The following is a 21,789-nucleotide window of genomic DNA, read 5'->3' as shown; positions in this document are numbered from 1 at the left end:
TTCTAGTAGTCATTCCTGAAGTCGTCATTTTTCCATCTTTTCCTGCCTTTTCTTTCTTTCTTTTTTTTTAAAGAATATTGAGCCTAAGCAGAATTATGATCCTCACCCCTTCTTGAGCACGCCACTGGACACTTGGAATAATCTTGACGACTCCAGACAAACCCTGCCGTGGCTGTAAACATGGTGATGGGGGCTGAAAAAAGGGCCTGTTATGACCCAGACCTTCAAGAGTGGGAGAAAGTACAGGTCGTTGGAGCTGTCTGCCTGTTCAGAAGCATTCGGCTGTTCTTGGCACTGGCAGAGACCAGAGAGATTCACACCAATCTGCGATGAGCTGGGTCAACGAACACCATTGCCTTCAATAGGAAACTTGGTGGGAGGGTTTGGCACGAGGGGTAGTACTGGGGCCTCATTTTGATGCGCTAAGATTAGCGAATCTCTTGTGTATTTCGAGCTGTTTCATGCTGTAGCTTGGCTTATATTGCACAAATATGCGAGTATTCTGACTTATTATTTTTACTGCTTCTCTAAAATATATAAAATGCAATATTTTTATAATTTTGCTTGGTCATCGCTGCATCTCCCGATGACCAGACGCCTCACCTCTGGTAACAACAGTGTGGTATTTGTAGGGGGTAGAATTCCCCCTTCTGGATACTTGTGTCCCCCTCTCTGCTGGATAAATTTTATCCTTGGGGGTGAAACAAGAAATTATTGGCAATTTAGTTACTTTTTCCCACTTCGCCATTCAATTGCAACATTTTCTGTCAGACAACTGGAATCCCCATTTGGCGAACACAGATGTGACCTCAAGCGCTGCTCTATTCCTGGAACTGTCAAACAAGTAGCCAGAGTTGAAAACCTCCTCCACTCTTCCCTTTCTTTGTCCATGGAATTTGGCAGGAAAATTCCACCCAAATGAATGTTGAAGTTACAAATGAATTGTCACGTAGCTCAAACTTGTCGTCACAGAACATCTGTATTTGTATGAGTGGAACAATAATGCACGAAGATAGCCTACATGGAATTTTTGACTCGAGTGCGATTCATTCTCTTGATCAGTTTCGTTAACAACAATTGATCATGAAATTACTTACACAATGATGGGCGTTAGATATATAGTAGTGGTAATCACTATTGTCTTTTATTCAAGCAGTCCTGGACTAATTAGGTGTAACTTGTCGGTGGCACTTGCCTACCTAACAAATTTTCATAATTAACAAGCTAATGGAACTTGTGTTAAGCTCCTAGGACCTGAGAAGCAAGTTAATGAGTAATTTTTATGATTTTGCAAATGTAACCGTAATTTAGCAAAGTAGGCTTGGGTGCTATTTTTATGGGGTATACAAATTTTTGATTATGCACCCCCCTTCCTCCATTCCCAAAGTTATGCCCAAGTTTGATTCAGATCCACAAAAGTTAGGTCCCAACTCCCAGACTAGATTTCTGGGGGTGGGTGTCAAAATCTCACTTTAAAAACTGTAGGCCCAGTCCTGATTAGCTGTTCTGGTCATAAAGTTGACTTGGCCTTTTCTTTCTGTCAATATACAAGTTTAAATCGGCAATTTTTCAGACTTTGTTAAAAATACTTCATTTTATTCAAATGTTTTTTTCTTTTAACAAAGTGGCGAGTGACCCCGTTTACCATTTAAAATTGTCGAGATACCCCCTCCAATCCATCTCCTCTATCGTCCACAAATGTACACACACACACACATGTGTAGACAGTTAGTCGAATTTCCCCCCTCTGGAAATTTCTTAAATACCACACTGGGTAACAATTACAAAGAACATTGTCACATTCTGAATTGAATTTGCCACTGCAACACAACCAATGAAGATAATGAAACAGGATTGTGTCTTATTTTTTTTTTTTTTGAAAAGCAAATTAGCCATGTGTACACAAGAATTGTCATTTACCCCTTCATTGAGAGGACTGGGATTGTTTTTTATTCACTAGCATGTCAATATTTGCCTTGGAAGTTGGATGTAGCTACTCACTACTTCATCACGAGTTTTAGCAGACCACTAAATTAAAGCCAGGGAACCACATGAGGCTTGTGGGCCAGGGGTTGACGACCACTGCTTTAACTGTTACCTTGAATTTACCCTGCATGTTGTTATGATGTTACATGTATGTCTGTTCTTCATAGATGTATCATTGATCATTCAAAGATGATACAATATAACTACATTTCTTTCTTAGATTAATTAATCCCCATGTTTGAACCACTTGAATGTTCTTTCCTGCTCTGGTGATATGTTTATAGAATTTTCATTCTTCAATTTTCTATCTCTTTAGATGAAGATGAGGATGAATGGTGAACTGATGAAGTATATGAATATTGTGTTACATCCTTATCCATGTACCTCATCACTTCTATAAAGTTTTACACAAATGACCAGATGAAAAATTCTGTATCAAACCCTGTCCATAGTTTGAGTGTTTCTCTGGTTTCGTCCATTGCACTTTAACCTCTCTTGCAGTAACATCGATATAAACATTTTCTGTCACCATTTACAATTAGTAAGGTTCATAGTGATAGAATTTTATTTTGAAAGCCACATCTTATGAACAATGCAACTTTTATTACAATAATGTGCTTTCTTTAGTTTAAAACACAATGTTCATTCTTTACTTATTATCATGTGTAAATGTAAATTACTAACCTCCATTATGTTTTAGGTACCACTGTCATGGGAGCATTTGATCCAATTCAACATATTGCAGATTTGTGTAAAAAATATGGATTGTGGCTCCATGTTGATGCATCGTGGGGAGGAGGTGTACTCTTTTCAAAAGCACATAGGCATCGTTTAAGTGGCATTGAAAGGTGTGTATCTTAGTATGTTTTAAAGAGCATCTCTACTGATTTCTTTACCGTAAGACACACGTGTATGTGTGTGTATGTGTCCGAAAGGTCCCCATACCCCTAGATTATATTTCAATGTCATAATACGTATTAACCCTAGATGTAACATGTCTATCTATTTATTTGCATTATAACATACTTAGGAACTTTATACGTATTACAGTACATAAATAATTAAAGGAAAATGTGTGATGGCTGGCTGTGGAGGTGGTGGGGGCCAGAAAATCATTTTTAACAAATGATATCCCACTTTTACTTTTAGGATGATGATTTATCGATATGTTGTAAGTGGTCATTAACAGGGGCGGCACCAGGAAATGTTGACCGGGTGGGGAGGATCCATATATTGATAAATTAGGGTGGGCATATATATATATGTCCGGTCGAGACGACCTACTATAACGGCTGGGGATACGTCGGGCTGACCCCCCGACTATTCCAATACTGGTTGCAGATCTTTACGCTTCAAAAGGGGACGAAGGAAAGTGTGGGAGGGAGACCAGCAGTTGGTAGGTAAGCCAAGGCCCTTCATGGGCTGTCGCGCTAAGGATTATTATTATTATTATTATATTATATATATATATGAGCTTCACAAACATACATTCTCTCCCGATTTTGTTTGTATTTCATTCCCCATTTCTTTTTAATGGTGTACATTTTCTTATTTATCCTTTACGGTCCTCCCCCCCCCCTTTCTCTCACACTCCCTATGCTCCCTATGCTCCCTATTCACTCCACTCTAGAAAAAGGTGGCGAAGGGACCCGATGCCGTCACCTATTGAATATACACTTGGCAGTTTTGCTCCAGGCCCATAGCCAGGATATTATTTCGGAAAGGGTGGCTCATCCTTTATCAGCAGCCATCAGTCATCTAAAGTCGAAAAAGTTTGGGAAGGGGAGGGGGGTGTAGAAACACTAAAGATGAATTTCTCAGTTTAATCCTGCTAAGGAAGTAAAATTAATTATCTCTATACACTATATAAATTAGATATTTGGAGGAAGTCGGAGGAAGGGGCTTCGACCTCATTATCCCTTCCCCTGGCTATATGCCTGTCTTGACCCCTCAAAGACCTGTTGCTGCTCAGGGTTTTCTCCTCGCTATCATTTCTTATGTCTTTAAAGTGTCAGTCTTGATTTAATCTCTCTACTTCTCCATCATTTAGGTCCTCCTTCCTTTCATTGTATCTGCCTGTCCATGCTTTTAACTGCTCACTGTGTACACTTTGTACAGTGGATATATTGTCTCATGCCTTTACGTTAAGAAGGAATTTTCAACATACCCTACTATTTTATTAGCTGAATGGAGCAAATACAGTACTGTTTAATTCGTGCGAAAATTATGAAACGTATGGAAGAAATTCTTTACCAATGAAAAAGGCAGCAAAAGTTATTACAAGAAGCATTTATATTTGTGAAACCAGCGCCTCCCCTGTGAGAGGTCCTACATGGAGTCAGGCCGCCTAGCAGCAAAAATATTTGAAATGTTATTTTTAACATACACGGTAGAGACGCATGTGGTTCGGAATCTATTTTAAACTGAAGACCATTCCCCATTACTTAGAATAAAAACTCATAGATTCGAAAAGCACGTTACCCCAAAATTCGATATTTACAGTTGGCACCATTAATGTCCTTTGCAAGACGAATACCTTGTTTCTTATTTCGATTCAAGACACATGTTGATTGTACTACATTATATATTCAAGGATGACCACAGAAGGTATGTAAACACAGACAACAGTGGATATTTTTTTCTTCTCCTTAATTCAAATGAATGATCTTGATTGATTGATTTGTTGTTTTAAGTCCACTTTATGCACAGGAAGGCTAATCGGGACTGGACCTACAGTTTAAAGTGAGATCCGAACCACTGTGCCATGTGCCTCAACCAGGTATCGAACCTGGGACCCCTTGATTACAAGGCGGAATGATCTTGAATATGTAGTTTTAATATTGTGTGTGAAATAGTGCTGCTTCCTGGATGAGGGTTAATGAATGATCCTTTCATTTGGCTCACGGGGGTTGCATAAATTGATAAGTGCATATGAATCTTAGCCTGTGGCGTAGGAGCCGCCCCCGCAACTTCCACAATGCAGGGGGGCCCCGAGCTGTGATCCTGAAATTTTATATAATCCCAGAAATTCAGCTAGTGTTGCTTATTTTAAAAATGGATTTACAAAACAGAAAGTTGGTTCCCAGTAACATATCATATGACGACGTCTGCAATAATAAGCAGTGGTGTGTTGTCTCAGCCAGAGGGGCCTGTGCAACTTGACATTATAGGTCTCCTCCGAAATTCAGAATTAAGTTACTTCCTCACATATTACAATCAATAGGAAACTTCTCTCATCTCACACCTGTATAGCTACATAATTTTCGAAAACTTAGTGTAGTACGGTTGCGAATCGAGTAGAAAGATTCAGTTGCTCAACTGGTCGATGCTTCATACACAATACCTAAACAAACTTGATAATTGATTAGCTTTTTTATTACCAGCAATATTACGTGACATTTAAAATGTGACTTCTCACCAAATATTTTCAAAGAGGCCCCCCAGCCTCAGTATGAGATTGAAATAAGATCTGAGATACATTTCCCCACATTGTCCACAGCTATTACGTTTTACTTTAAAGGGGGCCAAAAACGCAAGATGTTGAGCCCAGGGGAAATTTTCTCTTTGCCCTTAGATCCAGTACCCCCAATTCCGCCACGCAGGGTGTACAATGTATACAGTGCTCTAAGTACTCCAATCCCTCCAATCGGCATTTCATTGAGTTGCAATTTTTCAGTGAATAAAGTCCAGTTGCTGCTTTAATCTATCTCTCAAGACTTGAATCCTCCTTTATTTCTTCGCAACAGATTGCAATTGACCCTTTGATATTAGGTCACCATCGACAATGTAGAGGTCCAGTTCAACCCCCGTAGCTGAAATGATAAGTTTGCCTGAGTCTCATATAACTCACTATTAGTATTAGAAGCGTAATGTGAGCGGCTCTTACTATGAATCTTGGCCTGGCGTAGCCAGAGGATGCTTCGTGGGCTGAAGGTGCATCCACCTCTAAGTCCAAAAGAGGAGTGTTTAAACAATTTCCCCAAACAGTATTTTTTTTAAATATATGTGTATTATATGTAACGTACATTTAAAAAAACAACCAAAAAATGTTTCGAACAAAAAATAAAAAGGATCACAAACAAAATAGTTGTCTATGTGAAGCCTCCACCCTGCTTATAAAAGAATCCAGGCTGTGCCACCACGTTGAAGTAAGAGAAAATATTTCTAATTTCTTCATCCAGTTAGTTATCAGAGATTCAGAGAACCCTGATTTAGTTTCGACAAACTACGTACTAAACTGATATATAGCCTAAGTCGATGACAAAAAATGGCATCATCTCGATGTTCCTTTTTTCCACTGAGGGGGCCCCAATATTTTACTTGCAGGGGGGCCCCAGAGAACTGCACTACGTGACTGATCTTAGCATTTATTTAACATCTTGTAGGGAAAGTTTTAAAACACACTACAAGGAACGCATAATTTTTATTCATTCTGCATTAAACTTTTCCAGCATAAAAACGAGAATTTTCACACAGGATATCATCGAAAAATAGTTAAAGAAAGAAACCATTTTTCAGTGATATCCTGTGTGAAAATTCTCGTTTTTATGCTGGAGAAGTTAAGGAATTTGCACAAAATGAATATAAAAGAATCGATGGAATTACGCAAGAGATCTGTAAGAGAGAGAGAGAGAGGGTGTAGGGAGGGAGAGTCGGACTGAAGTAAATCTTCATCTGGTTAATGCAGGAAAAGAGATTTCTTGATTCAACAGAAATATGCATAGCACTTGGGAAAACAAATATTTATACATACTATATTGTGGAAATTGATTTAGACCAAAAAATCATCAAATTTGACCATGGTAGCTACGTAGCAATTCTTCTCTTGTTCATAACGCTTTAAAACTCTTGGGAAAAGTTTAATTTATTTTCAATTATCATCATAGGCATTGACTTTAGAGGGGCAAGCCATTTTCTGCCCTCTAAATTCCTCAAAAAGTATATACATTATAGATAAAAAAATTTGTTGTCAATCTTGATTCTCCCCCTTACCAAATGTTTACATGAAGTTGGCACCTTCTGATTATTTTCATACTATCGAAATAAAACATCCATTACCCAAAATGCTAGGATAAGAATGCCTTGCCATGGATTGAAGTTCTTTTTCATAACTTGTTTTCATTTACGTGCTGAGTTGTTTTTGATATTTGTTCCATTCTGTATCATTTTGTACTTCCCAGTCCCCCACCTCGGAAAACATGCACTTTGGCTATAGCCAGATATTGCACTACTTCTAGCCACAGAAGTATTATCTGGATTATATTTTAAGTTTTAAATAAGATATAAATTTGACAGGTATTTTTCATCAATATATTTTCTAACGATTTTCCTTTCCTTACTCAGTAAACTAATGTAAATCCAAAAATAGTGAATAAGCAAAACTTCTTATTGGAGAATTTGTGGCACTTTCTAGTATCGACAATATTCATAAGAAGAATGTGCACGGAGTGAAGACAAGAATATACTTTTTCTTATTGAAGCTTTGATATTTTCCTAAGCACTTATGTCTTGAATTTGATGGGGTGGGTGCCCACCCTCACCCACTGACCATGAGCCCAGACACCAGAGCTTCTCTAGTCTGTAGTCCAGGATGTACTACATGGACGTGATGTGATTTGGGTGTCTTGAAAAAGAGTCACCCTTACATCTTACATCCTGAGCACTGGCTCTGAGTGATGGACATGAGGAGTGGTTCCACTTTGGTATTTCTCCTATAGAACAGCGATACAAAGGCAAGTTGCTAGCAAATTTATGCATGACCTTGACCATGCAGTCACCATGGGCAAAGTAGGCAAAGAGACAGTAATTGGAAACAGGAGATGCCCTTTGCCTTGACTTCTGCAAGACACACTAGCATACATGGATAACAGAAATGTCGATATATCTTGTAAACTAGAGGCAATGGAGAATTTTGAATGTTATTTTTGGATTCAGCAGCCCAAAATATTAAACAAACCCAACTTTCTTTCTTGTAAAAACAAAGTTAAAATTTGTATATCAGTGTAGTACTGATGGTTCTGTCTGCTTCCTTGTATGTTACAAACTTCTAAATCAATTTTTTATCTTCCAGATATTCACAGCTTGAAAGATTTTCAAGTTACTTTACATTACACTTCAAGTTTAATGCTCGTACTTTTACAACCTTTGTGAATTTACTCATTGCCTCCTACGGTTACCAGACATCCGGTTTTTCCCGGACATGTCCTACATTTTAGCCTTATGTCCGGCGTCTGGGAGTAATTTGAAAAATATCGTAAATGTCCTACATTTTGAGCATCATATTATAAATTAGGAAAATACGTGTTTCAATTGAACAAAGATTGATTGAATTGTTGCTTTAAGTCCACTTTATGCACAGAAAGACTAATCGAGACTTGACCTACAGATTAAGGTGTGATCTGAACTACTATGGTACGAGTATGTGCCTGCTCCGGGTATCGAACCCAGGATCACTTGATTACAAGGCGACGATGTTACCACAACGCCATCAGGGAGACTCAGTTGAACAAAGAAAATCATTCAAGTTATAATATGGACTGCACTTCCAAACTCAATAGTGACATTTATTTTGATTTAGTCATTGCCCAAAAATAAAATAAAAGTTTGTCCTGCTATATCAAAAACGGAAGCTATTTATGAATATTTTGGAGGGGTGCAGAATCTGATGATGTCACTGTTTGGTGCATGAGCGAAATTTCTTGCCTTGGGGTTTATACTGATGGAACAAGGTATTTCTTATTCAATATTTTGATTGTAAAGCAGGGGTATAGAGAACAAAGTTATTGAACTAAATACTACCCCAGATGAAACTTCTTGAACCATTTCAAGTTACAGTAATTGCTGAGTCACTGTGCAAACGTTGAGAGTGGTTTAATATACGTATTTCCAAAGAGTTTGACTGTTCATCAGTTTCTAAAAAATATATTTTGAGAAACCTGAAAGTTTGAGAAAAATTTGTTCCTCTAAGAAGTACCAGTTAAAACGTAGTAAGAAGTGTGTTGTTTAGTTTTGATTACAAGTTTGGGAATTTTGCATTTAAGAATTCATTAAGAAATCAAATTTTTTTTACAAAAAACAACCTGAAAGTGCCAATTTTAAATTACTTTCTAACTTGTTCTAGAAATGTGTATTATTTGTTGCGAGTGTTTTGTGTCCTACGTTTTGTCTTAAAGTCCTACATTTTGGGACATTATGCAATCTGGTAACCCTATTGCCTCCATACACGGGAGTGGCATGTTTGAGGATTATCTGTGAAGCATTTCACACATGCATGCAACGTTCTAGAATAAAATATATGAAGGGGCAGGGGGAAAAACAATGAATGTTCATTCGAGATGATTTGCCAGGAAATGAAAACAAGTATTTATATTCATAAATATGCCATTATATGCCAAAATAATTATTTTTAAGTATCTTTTTACTCCCACAGATGTAGTTACCCATAGGAAAATGTTGCTGGAGAATCAGAAGAAACCAAAAAAGAGTAATAAGCAAAATTATACCGAAAAACAGGCACGTATCCAGAGGGGGGGCTTAGGGGGCTCGAGCCCCCCCCCCCCGAAAGTTTTAGGTTTACACTGGATAAAATGAGGTTTTTGGTTTCTTGTGGTGTGAAATAAAATAATGTGACAATAATTTAAGGAGAGAAATAATTATCGAGGCAAGGCGGAGAATGTTTCGTAACCCTGTTATTGTTAATAGCACGTATCCAAGGTGGGGATGAGGTGGCTCGAGCTCCCTCCCCCTCAGGAAATTTTTCAATTTACACTAGGTAAAATTAGATTTTTGGCGTCTTGAATAATGTGAAGATAATAGGTAAATTTATAAATCTGAGAGAAATAATTATCGAAACAAAACGGAGAGTGTTCTATAATCTTATTATTGTCAATAGCACATATCCAAGGTGGGAATCAGGAGGCTCGAGCCCCACTTCAGGAATTTTTTCTGTTTACACTAGATAAAATTAGGATTTTGGCTTCTTGAATAATGTGATGATAATTTGGGAGAAATAATTATCGAGACAAGACGGAGAATGTTCTATAACCCTGTTATTGTTAATAGCACGTATCCAAGGTGGTGTTGAGGTGGCTCGAGCCCCTCCCCCCAGGATTTTTTTTTATTTTACACTAGATAAAATTAGGTTTTTGGCTTTCTTAATAATGTGACGTGATTTAAGGAGATAGACAATTATCGAGGCAAGACGGAGAATGTTCTATAACCCTGTTGTTGATAATATTGCACGTAAACTTTTCTTGCGCTTTCGGTGTTGTCGCAGCGCACTTGGGCACTATGTAGAGACTTGTCAGCATTTGGAAGCTGCACAACAAAGGTAGCGCCACACGTAGGGCGATTCGTTGTAATTTCGAGGGTACGTTCTTGAATGAGAGAATGAGTCAACTACTGGCAATATTAACGAATCGTTTTATCTGCGGAACGTTCTAAAATATAATGAGGATATAAATACACGGATTCAATTTTTCTGTTGATCTGTACAAAGAATCGGTTAATGAGATTTCAGAGGTAAGTGTGACAATTCATACAGTCGATTAGTGATCAGATCAGTCAACGTCCTCTGGTTGCTTTATAAGATATAGTGATTCGAAAATGAAGACATTGACGACAGCAGAACTTCCGGGGCCTCAGCGTAGTGCTAGTTAGGTTTGAGGGCCGAAGAGATCAAGGCCTCTCTCTCTCTCTCTCTCTCTCTCTCTCGTGTGAATATTTCAGCAGTAGCGGATATTGGAGTGGTTTATTAAAACAGAAATAAGCTGCATAGATCAACTGAAAATCAAAGTTTTGAGTGATGATTTAGTTTTGCCAGAAATAAATTTCGTAGCCTATATACAGTCCGAGAATTTCATGGTATAAAAAAATACTTTTGTTAAAGCCTACTGGGTTCGAAACACATTTAAACACTTAACTACCGTAAAGAGATAGCCGAAAATTTTATGAATGTCGAGAAGAGAAAGTAAGATGTTCCATATGTAGACATTTTAGATGGAAATTGCAGGCTCTACCAGGACCCAAATCAGGGCTCTACCAACTGAGCCACCTAGCCATCCTTGACTTCAACCGATTATTCGTTAAAATGTCTACATAGTACATGTCCTGTGTATATCAAATCATAAGGTGTTGCCTGCATAGTGAACAAGCACAGAAAATATAGGAGAGAGAAGAAAACTGAGGAGCATTCCCACCGGTTGAGAAGAATTTTTTTTCTGTGGTCAACAAGAGCTACTACTTCGAGGTGACAATGACAGTGGCCTAATAAGGGAGATTTCACACCATGTCGCCTGAAGATGCCTTTTGTGCGGCCTTTTGTGTCACTACGGTGTGAAACGTTGCTGTTGATTAGCCCATTCCAATCGACATGTATCGCGTGTCCCTTCGGTCTGAAACCTTCCTAAGTCTTGAAAATCCAAGTCACAAGGATGGAAAATTAGGGCCTTGTTAAGGTTAGGTGTGAAAGCAAGCAGACGACAGCACCCAAAAGGATCATATCCAAACCTGCAGGAATAACGCATCTTAATTCAATCTCCAATACGGAATGATAAAAACTTCTGGTGAGTTGATTTTAAAAAATGTGTCCGAGATAGAGAGAGGCGTGCCCAGGATTTTCGGAAGGGAGAAGGGTTACGCATACTATTTTTGGTGGTCAGTTCTGATCTTGCCATGTTTTTTCCTGTCTTTGACGTTCCTCTTTTTTTTTAAAAAAAAAAAAAAAGAAAGGAATACTGGGTCAAATGGGGTTATGACCTCACCAACCTTCCCTTGGGCACGTCACTGGAGGTAAATAAGTAAGCATTTGATCATACTGGGAGACGAAACATTAGATGTGTTGGGAACGGAAGGGTTTTTTCGTGATCCACCTGTATTCGAGAAGACTTCCTTTATTTCGTGCTTGTGAGTGCTAAGGCCTGAATCTGAACAATTTGGTGGGTTTCGGCTTTTATAAGAGCTGCAAACATGGGAGGACAAGACACGTTAGTCGTGTTCAGGCTGCGTCCAGTTCGCAGCCCGCAATTTGAATCTCGCGTTGTCGAGTGGATTGTCCATCCCGTGCATGTGTAACAGCTTCGTAAAAACATTGAAAGACACCATAGATGTTTTTATGCCTGATGAGAAGAAATAGACAAACACACATACTGAGATTGTTCCGGCACACAATGTTAATGCATGGAAACAGAGGAGTCGAGTGGTAAAAGATGTTCCGATTTCACGTTCTGATTAAAATGACAGTCTTACAGCGGTGACGATTTAAGGGATAGTTGCTCCACATTTTTTATTTTCTTGCCTCAACATTATGGCCTCTTAATGTTAAGCCTTGTCTACCAAGAGAAAGTAAACTTTCCTTGCAACGCCCTCTGCACCCCCCCCCCCCCCCCCCCGTTTTGGAACCCAATTGCCACCACTGGTCTTGAACATTTCTGAGGTTCTTACTATACCCCTTAAAAAAAAAATGGTGTTGAGCCCCCCCCGAAAGGAATTCCTGGATACGTGCCTGCCGAAAAATGTGGTTTAAATTCTACATTGCAGGTGTGCACTAATGAACAAAGACAAAATGAGAGTAACACTACAACATTTAAAAGAGTGATGTTTGTTATTTATCAAACTATCATCAAAATGAAAAAAAAGTTGGATCAGTCTTGGGGGTAACTCACAAACTATTGCTGATCATCAACTAAGTAGTCCACAGAGAGATCCTCATCATTTTCTACCGTAGCGTTTGTGGTTAGCATGGTCTCGTAAAACTGTTGAGCCTCTGGGTTGGTGAAAAATCGCTTCAAATTCTGGTGATCCATGTACTTGGGCAAAGGAATGGGCAGCGGTCCATCGTACAGGTTTCTCAAAATGGTTCTAGGTGAAGTAGAGGTCCCTTTGTTCTTTCCTCGCTTCGGTGGTCGCCACATGACATCATCGCGCAAGTAAGTGCCAAGATAGGTATTGCAGTAGAAAATTTTGGTAGGGTTTTCAGCTCGTATCTCAAAACAATGCATTGGCCTGGTAGGAAATGGACATTTTGGCAGGAAAATTGGCTTCAAGAACTCAGTCCATGTCTTGAAGAGCTCCTTCGTGCAGTTTACCACAGGAAATGGCGTTGGTTTGTGTCTGCTGTTCCTTATTACATCTCTTCATTCGTCCGGCAACTCAACATAGGACTGTTGATTTATGTAGCTCATGTTTTTATCGCACTCTAAGTAGGAGTGGCCCCTGATTAGAAAACATGTTGATGGCATCGAAACGACGTTTTTCTGTCACGAGATGATGGAGGTATCGAATGACAGTATAGTTCTTGTTCTGGCTGGCAGAAGAATCACAAAAGATGACCACGTGACGAACTTTTTCTGGCAAAAGGTTGTGCACAAAACTGTCGACCATAGAGCACACATCATCTGGCCCTTTATGAGCAATGGTCTCGTCGTGCATGAAGAAAACTGAATCACCAGAGGAAAGGATGTGAATATTGAAGCTGTAGAAGCTCAACTGACGTTTATAATACATATCATTGGTGCTAATGTTGGGGGTCGGTAAATTTTTCTGAACATCCATGGTAACTGCAGCTATGGTGTCATCCTTTCTACTCTTCTTTTTGTATAACTTCTTGAGGGAATAAAACTTCTGAGCTTTCAGTAAATGAAGATTGTGTTCTGTTTCCAGTCTTGAGAGTTCTGTTTCTCTTTTTGATTTTTCAGAGTCATTGATGCCAGCTTCAACCACAGCTTTTTGCGACTTGTACGTACGAGTCACTTCCTCTGATGAGATGTGAACGTGACGTCAATGCGAACAGATTATGACGTATTTCTAAACATATATACAAGTTCCAACCACAACTGTACCAATCTAATTAAAGTTGTCTGTGACATCTTGCATATAATTTGAAATAACAAACATTTAAAAATCTTAATATCTCAACAAATATTAAGCAAACATTCATGTTCGTCACAAATAGTACACAATAGAACTGATCACAACACTGCACGATTCAACACACGCACAACTAACGACTGGAATAACCTTCCCTTAGCGCTAACCCGTTTCAGTGAGGGACACATTATTTAACAGAAAACACTCATCGTTCTTCCCCCGACGCTCGGACTTTCATCATTTTTCCCCCCTTGCCCCGAATGTTTGAATGCATTTTTGAGGCACTTCTCACCGTTTTCCCAACCAAGGTCGTTCACATTCTTATAGTACAGCTTCTGGGCTATCAGATGGCGCTGCGATCTCAAAATGGGCAAAAAATCGACATTCATCATTTTTCCCCCTGGGCCTTCACATTGTTTCACACTGGGCAGTGAGTCAACTGGGTTTGTGGAGCATTTGCCAAGCTACTCACACAAATGTTCCACAATCAATCCACAAACCCACTACCTAATGGAGTGTATCCTCAGATATTTCCATAATTTCAGTGTTGGAAAGTAGTCACGTGGGACTACTTTTACTGACCAAAATAACAAAAATACTGACAAATTAATGACCAGGCTAGTCACTTAGCCATGTGAGGTTGTGTTATTGTATGTATATCTTAGTGTAGCTTGAAAAAGTTCTGGGAAACCAGAACTAAACATCGCAGATAAAATAAAATAAAAATTACTAAAAATAACTGTGTTAGAATAGTTTTTGCTGCACCCACCTTACAGACCATCTAGTATCGCAATGACTTTCAAATCACCAAAAATTAATTATTCATGTGTCATAGTTTATGTTGCTGACAATCAAATAACTTCCTTCAGTTTGGGTTGCATATACAACTGAAATAGAATGCATCTTATTTCCATTATGAAAAAGTAAATCTCTTAGACATGTCTTGAATGAGGAAATAAAAAGTATCCATTCGTCTGGTTTGTACCGGGTGCAGCAATGAATTGGGCGATTTTCCAACAATGGATATAAGTAGTTGTTGCATCATAGGTAACATGTGACTACTGCCATCTTGCAGAGCCTGCTTTACCATTTAGTTATGATGGAAGTCGTAGAATGGGGCAGAGCGTGCATTTGCTGTAAACTCTTATTACAGAAACAACGACAGGGATTATTCCTTGGCCCACCAGATTACTAAATCTGTCTATGTATGATTATTTTCTTTGGGGGTAATTGAAACGAAAAGTCTTCCAACCAACCCTCATGCACCCTCAATGAACTTAAAAGACCTGATCTGGGAAGAGGTGGCTCAAATTTGTACCTTACTGATAGAGTGTCTGGAACAAAAATGAAGGTAATCGTAGTAATGTTATTTTCAAATAAATCACAATGTAAAGACTATATTTGAATTTTCTTTTCATATTTCTTCTTCAGTCAATAAATTACTTCATTTTGTCTTAATTATGTATGTTTTGTATGTATTATGCATTATTTAAAATTGCCTGATTCATTGCCACATCCTTTACTATATGCTGAATGCTTGCATAAAACATTCAACATTTATGCATAATTTCATTTTCATTGTGGAGAAACACTTTGAAAAATTTGACAAGCCCGAAAAGCAGACACTTGCTGTGTCATTCAAAACAATCCATTGCTGGAATTATGATGATACCCATAACAGTCCGACTTTATACTTTGGCAATTTCAGATACACTAAGATCACACTAATTTCACTTTAAGTGATTTTGTGTGGTTCACCTGAATAAATAGTTGGCTGATATGTAGGCTCATCTTAAATAGAAGGAAAGGGAAAATCTTTTCCTTGGGACACTGGTCGCATGACAGATAAATATTTGAATATTGGTAGCTTCTTTCTTCAGTGGAGGCACATGCAGGAAAGGTAATCTGCTGAATGATTAGATTGTTCATGCCAAACAATAGGCACAGCTAAACATTCTTTACATTCAACGATGCATTGAGAATGTGGAAAGATGTCACGCAACACACATGCAGTGCCCAGGCCTTGCCTTGCTCCCAACCAAGTACAGAAAATATGCTATTTTTTCTGCGGAGACAATGATCATAAGTTACTCTCCCATATTTGTAACAAAAGTTATCTTGGTTGTTAATAGAAGTATGAGACATCACAAAATACATTATACAAGAAAATGTAACACAAACTGTAAAATAAATAAAATTTATTCAGGTTTCTTCACAGGAATTGCAAGCTAAAAATGGCATGAAAGGCTAAATTTTCTATATTTCACTAGTTAGTATGGATTAAAATTATGTTGGACCTTCCATTATATCCAGTTGCAAGCTATTTTGGCAAATATTAACTTTTTGTTGTGTTATCGCAATTGCTAAACATCAAAGGCTTAAATGGCATTCAATACACAACATATGCAGAGTCTTCACTGTTTCACTGTATTACATAAATACAAGAGTCAATAATCAAAAGTTAATGTCTTTTTCGAATTCAGCACTGAGTAAGGACACTTTAAAAAAAATGGAAATTTACAAATTGTAATTCTTACTACTTCAAGAAACCCCATTGTAGCTCAGCTTATGTCTTTAACTTCCTGTATGCGGTCATTCAAAAACTTGGCTTCCTGTATTCCATTTGTGGAACAAAAGTAAAAACCCCTCCACCTTTTATTCAACATCATAAGATAAGACATTAAGATTTCAAAAAAGTGTATGTTATGCACCAGTAATCAAAATTGTGACTTGAAGTTAAAATCCAGCCAGATTTTTACTCCCCCTTCCTGCACACACACATGCAAATGCAATATTTGAAGTGTAAATTGTTAGCTGGATGGATGTTTGCTCAAACCTTTGTGATAGCTTTTGCTGAGCATAATTGCATGGTTGATCATAGTAACTATGAAAAGGGTTTGGGAGGGGAGGGAGAGCTTCATGCAAATTTTCCTATCTAGGGGGATGGCGTTGCATCACAGGATATAACCATGGAATTATACACATTCAATTCAAGAGCACATTTAAAGTGTGTTCCAAGTGGTTCCTGCCCTCCCCCTCACTCCTTTCTCAGCAATAGTTGCCAAGTTAAAAGAGTTTTCTCTTTTTTAAATTGAAATGAGAGTTTTAGCATTAAAATGAAATACGCAAAATACTTGCATGCCATTTGTAGCATAATATGAAGTTCATTTAACCAAACGTACATGAACATTATGTTCCAGTGAAATATGTGAGTTTTTTGCTGAGCAAGTTTATGAAAATGAAATGTTAATAATATTAATAAAATATTTAAAAAAAATAATGAACCTCTTCAATGCCATAGTTGTAATGCTGACACCTTGCAAACTAGGGGCCCTGGGCTTGCTCCCTAGTGGAGGCACATTGCACAGTGGTTGTGCTCTGGGTCCAGCCCTGAATGGCCTTAAAACAAACCTTGCCAAAAATATTAGTAGTAGTAGTAGAGAGAGAAATGTAAATAATGAAGCAATAATCGTTCGTTTTTCAGCTGTTGTAAATTACAATATTTTTTGTTATCTCAAAATAGTTTCCTTTGTAGAACCACTTTTTATGTAATGATGAGGCATAATTTACACCTCATGCCATCATTTCACTAAGTAACGGAAGTCCAGTTTTGGCTTGTCAACCAGGCAGTTATATATGGAATAAGATAGTAAGTTGCCAGCCAGAGATGGAGTAGGAGGCAGTGATAGGGCATTCTGCATTGTCTTTATGCTCAATTTTAACCATCTTAACCCAACTTACCTTCCCATGTTTTAAACTTTCACTGTTCTTGTCTTATGTCCTGAAGAAGCCATATGATATGGTGAAAGATAGAGTAAAACATTAAGTACATGCCAAAACTGAACTTTAGTTACTTTTTATTGTAGTTAGTAGGCATAATTAGAAATAAGTTTGGCTTTTACTTTATTATAAAATGTACAGTGGCGAAGCATCATAAGAGGCCCGTAGGCCGGGCTTACTCTAATATATTTCGCTATTATGGATTATTTTATTACTTACAATTTCATTAAACGATGCCTTAATACAAGAAAACTAAAATTCTAGGCCTTGTGATAATTTCCATAAATTTCCATCCCTGCCAGAGTCTCTACCGTTGCATGTCGAGCCACTTCTCCGAGGGCTTCAGCTGGTTCCATAACATTCTATATGATTCATATGGGAAAACATAATTTCAGGGACACGTTCACCCGAAATGGACACAGTGAGTCCGACCTCATGCAGTGATGCCAACCCAAGCATAATTGTGCTAAACGTAGTACAATTTGAGCTTTGTTGGTACCTAGCACCCTGGGTTTGGCATAATGGTAAAATATAGCATCATCTATACAAACATGCATACCTGAGAGACAGATAAATTGAATTCAGAGGAATATATTTTGAAAAAAATTTTTAAAAAAAATACAAAATTGCAGATCTTATTTGTTTCAAACACAAAGTAGCATGCCGATCCAGCCACATCTGGCCCACCGTCTTATTTTCACCTTTTCTTTATCTTTCCTTACTTAGTTCACGAGGAACATTTTATTGAAGGAAATTGGTAGAAAGTTGGGGTCACAGATAAAACAAGCCACCGCCTTTCTTAGTCGTCGAATTTTCTCCAACTTCTTCAAGCGTTATATTGAACCAATTATATTGGTTAAACCATTGTAATTAATTTAATGGGGGAAATTACCAATATTATTGAACTAATCAACAACGCATGTTCACATCACAACTCCCCCCCAAAATAGATGCATAAAATGAACTTAAGACTTAAGTCATCTGAGCACAATTTAGTTACATTTAGCAAAATTTAAGAGTTTACTCAGCACACTTTTCCTGAATGGGAGGTTGGCAACGCTGAACACACGATACAAACTGGGCTTCACATCTGTTTCTTGTCCAGCGAAGGGTGTCGAACGAGGGGAAAGGGAAGGTGAGGGTAGAAAGGGAAAGCCAACTTGTTCCGAGGGCGAAAGAAATGTTTCTATCACAGTGTTGTGCGTTTTCGTTAGTTTCTCGATTTATTCCTGTTGCGTTGTGGTTGTTGTTTTATTGTTATATTTTATATTTTTCTTTTTGTTCATTTTATTTTTTAAATTTTTTATTGTTGTTTCATTGATTTGGTTTATTTCACTTCGCTTTTTGTGCCACTTTTGGTTAATTTGCGAAGATGGGGATGAGTGATGATATAATGAAATTGATAAACGGATGCTCAGAAACATCCATGCCCAGGCCGGGATTCCAACCCAGGACCCCTGGCATTGTAGTGTGATGTGCTAACCACTCCGCCACGGGGCCCGACTTTCATTGTTGTGAGTGTGAAGTGAGCCAGGGGAATAACGACTTGTATTGCTCTGGAATGCTACAAACATAAGCATAAAAGCATATTACCAGGCATAGAAGAAAGAAGGGGCATCGGCACATTGATGACTGCCACACAAATTACATCTCAAGCATCAATTTGCAATAAAATCAAGAAATACGATTTACGAGTTAGCACACATCAAGAGTTACTATTCAAGTACGTTGACAGATGCAAGAATATGTTGTTACATTTTGAAAAATAACTTTAAAGGTTATTTTTTTCATATTTTAAAAAAGTCGCACCCATAACAACACAAACTCACACACCTGTGCCTACCCTTCCAGCAACACCATGCTTCACCACTGAAAATGTATTATTAATATTATTATTAGTATTATTATTATTATTATTATTATCATTGTTGATGTATAAGATTGTAGGATCCACTGTTTTATTTTATAATTATGCATAGTGATATGCCTGGTTGTTTAATCGTTATCATCACTTCAATAAATATGATTATTATTATTATTAGAACAATACACAGTTAATTGCACAATATTATATAACAATAAACAATTATTAGTATCAGAGATATAATAGATCTAGTTGAAAACTGTAACTTGAAGTGTAAATATGCTAACTTGTTATGTTATATTATTATACAGCTTACGTATTTTATTCGTGTAACTTTGTACTTTTGTATTTGACTTAGTGCTGTATTAGGTTTCATACTGTGCTGAACACTTAAAATAAACGATTATTATTATTATTATTGCTTGTGAGACGGTGTGTGTAAGGATCCCTCCTCAAAATATTTGTACATACATACATAGAGTGGAACCACAGGCAACAGAGTCTGTGCAGACCCGCGACTCCTGTGTATCTTACTCCCATATGGAGGGGAGGGGCAGAGTGAAGCATGATGGAGGGGAAGGTGCACACAGGATTTTGGCAGAAGGTTCTTTTCGTTGTGGTCACTATATACCTGATTCCATTAATAAAAACCTCAATTCATCAGAAAGATAGATAATAAGAGGAATGTCACATACAACCACCCCCACCAACTCCCCTCCCCATGAAGATACTACTGAATTTTGTCCTATTGACATGATTAAGGGGGAGAGGGACAATTTCCCCTAGGTCCTTCTCTCTGAGGCAGTTGGGAGCACTGTTGCCAACTTAGCTCTTTTGGGGCCAGATCTGGCTTTTTCTGGCACTTGTTTGGCTGTGAACTGTGGCACCCGCTCCCTGCCCCACTAAGATGCCATCACTAGCCCTGGCCCACATATACCAACTTTAGCTATGGATATACATTTTGCACATGACGTGATATTATTATGTTGGCTACGTTGTCCCACCCCCCAGCTACTTTTATAAAGCGCCTTGGTTGAGGTGAAGATGACAATATTGCTATCCGGTAATCCCTCATTTTCGATTCATACAACCATTGTTGGATTATTGAGATGGGTGATGCCATCAGATCTAGATGGTGAAAACTAAGAATAGATAGTCATCACTTTAAAGTTACAGGTAATAGCAGCACCCCTTGACAACTAAAATTACCATGGGAGGCACTTTATCCAACCTTCGTAAATCTAGCTCTTTGAAAGTCAACTTTAGCCCAATTTAAGGTGAAATTTAGCTCTTTTATGCACCAGGTTTGGCAATACTGACAGGATGGCCGTAGGAGGCAAAGAGAAATGCATTACGCATATGGGAGAATTATGTTATTAATTTTCTTGGGGATATCAAACTTCTGATGGCTGAAAAAAAAAACATATGATCAGGTAGAGGATCCATTGAAGATGATATTTGTGCTAGAAAGAGTCGAAGCTCCCATTTGTTTAGCCGTAACTTGAATTTGAAGTTGTCTCTCCCTAAGGAATGCATGGGATTCTGTAAATACTTGTTCATCATATTTTTCAAACATGGTATCTAGCTTAATAATCAACTTTAAAAAGCGCTTCCACTTGCAACATAGGGGGCGGGGGATTCATACTCTCAAATTATGCATGGATTTTCTTTAGTAGCTGTGCCCATTCTTCCAACGATATTTAAATAAATGCATGCCTGGTGCGAAATTATCATACCTCACCTTAAGTTCTTAAACTTGGCCAAGGAAGAAAATATGATTTGTAAATGTAATTAGCATGTCTTTGTTATTTTAAAGTGTAAGTTCATCAAAGAATGAGCACAAAAAAAAGGTACTGTTCTCAATAATCAGAGATATTTATTTTTCCACAGGGTGAATTCAGTAACATGGAATCCTCACAAGCTTCTTGCTGTACCTCAACAGTGCTCAGTGTTGCTGGTGAGGGATCCTGACATTCTTACAAATTGCCACAAGTGGGGAGCAGAATATCTGTTTCAGAAGGATAAGTTTTATGATACAACGTACGACTTGGGAGACAAGTACATCCAGTGTGGTCGTCGCGTGGATGTTTTCAAGTTCTGGTTTATGTGGAAGGCTAAGGTATATATGCTTTTCTTTCTTCTGTTATGAAAAATCATGAATATTTTGTGAAATTAATATGTTTTTTCTACTGTGCCCAAAATTGTATAATTTTGCTTCCAAAGATCCTTGCTTCACGTTCTGATCAGGAAGTGTGTTTGTTCCTTCATCCATTCCATCTAATCATCATTCATTC

General features: G+C 38.0%; 1 protein-coding gene across 1 annotated transcript in view; it reads left to right on the top strand.

Moving 5' to 3' along the window:
• LOC145999987 (cysteine sulfinic acid decarboxylase-like) overlaps window positions 1–21,789 on the top strand; it is a 69,647-nt gene that overhangs the window by 35,025 nt on the left and 12,833 nt on the right. The window contains exons 5-6 of the mRNA XM_083137287.1: window positions 2,687–2,834; window positions 21,386–21,614. Of these exons, the coding sequence (XP_082993413.1) occupies window positions 2,687–2,834; window positions 21,386–21,614 (377 nt within the window). The remainder of the gene's footprint in view (window positions 1–2,686; window positions 2,835–21,385; window positions 21,615–21,789) is intronic.

Source organism: Lepisma saccharinum, chromosome 16, assembly GCF_977018435.1.
Source record: "Lepisma saccharinum chromosome 16, izLepSacc3.1, whole genome shotgun sequence".
In the NCBI taxonomy this organism is placed as follows: domain Eukaryota; kingdom Metazoa; phylum Arthropoda; class Insecta; order Zygentoma; family Lepismatidae; genus Lepisma; species Lepisma saccharinum.
The sequence above is the reverse complement of the archived record's forward strand: the minus strand, read 5'-3'. Positions and strand labels throughout refer to the sequence as shown.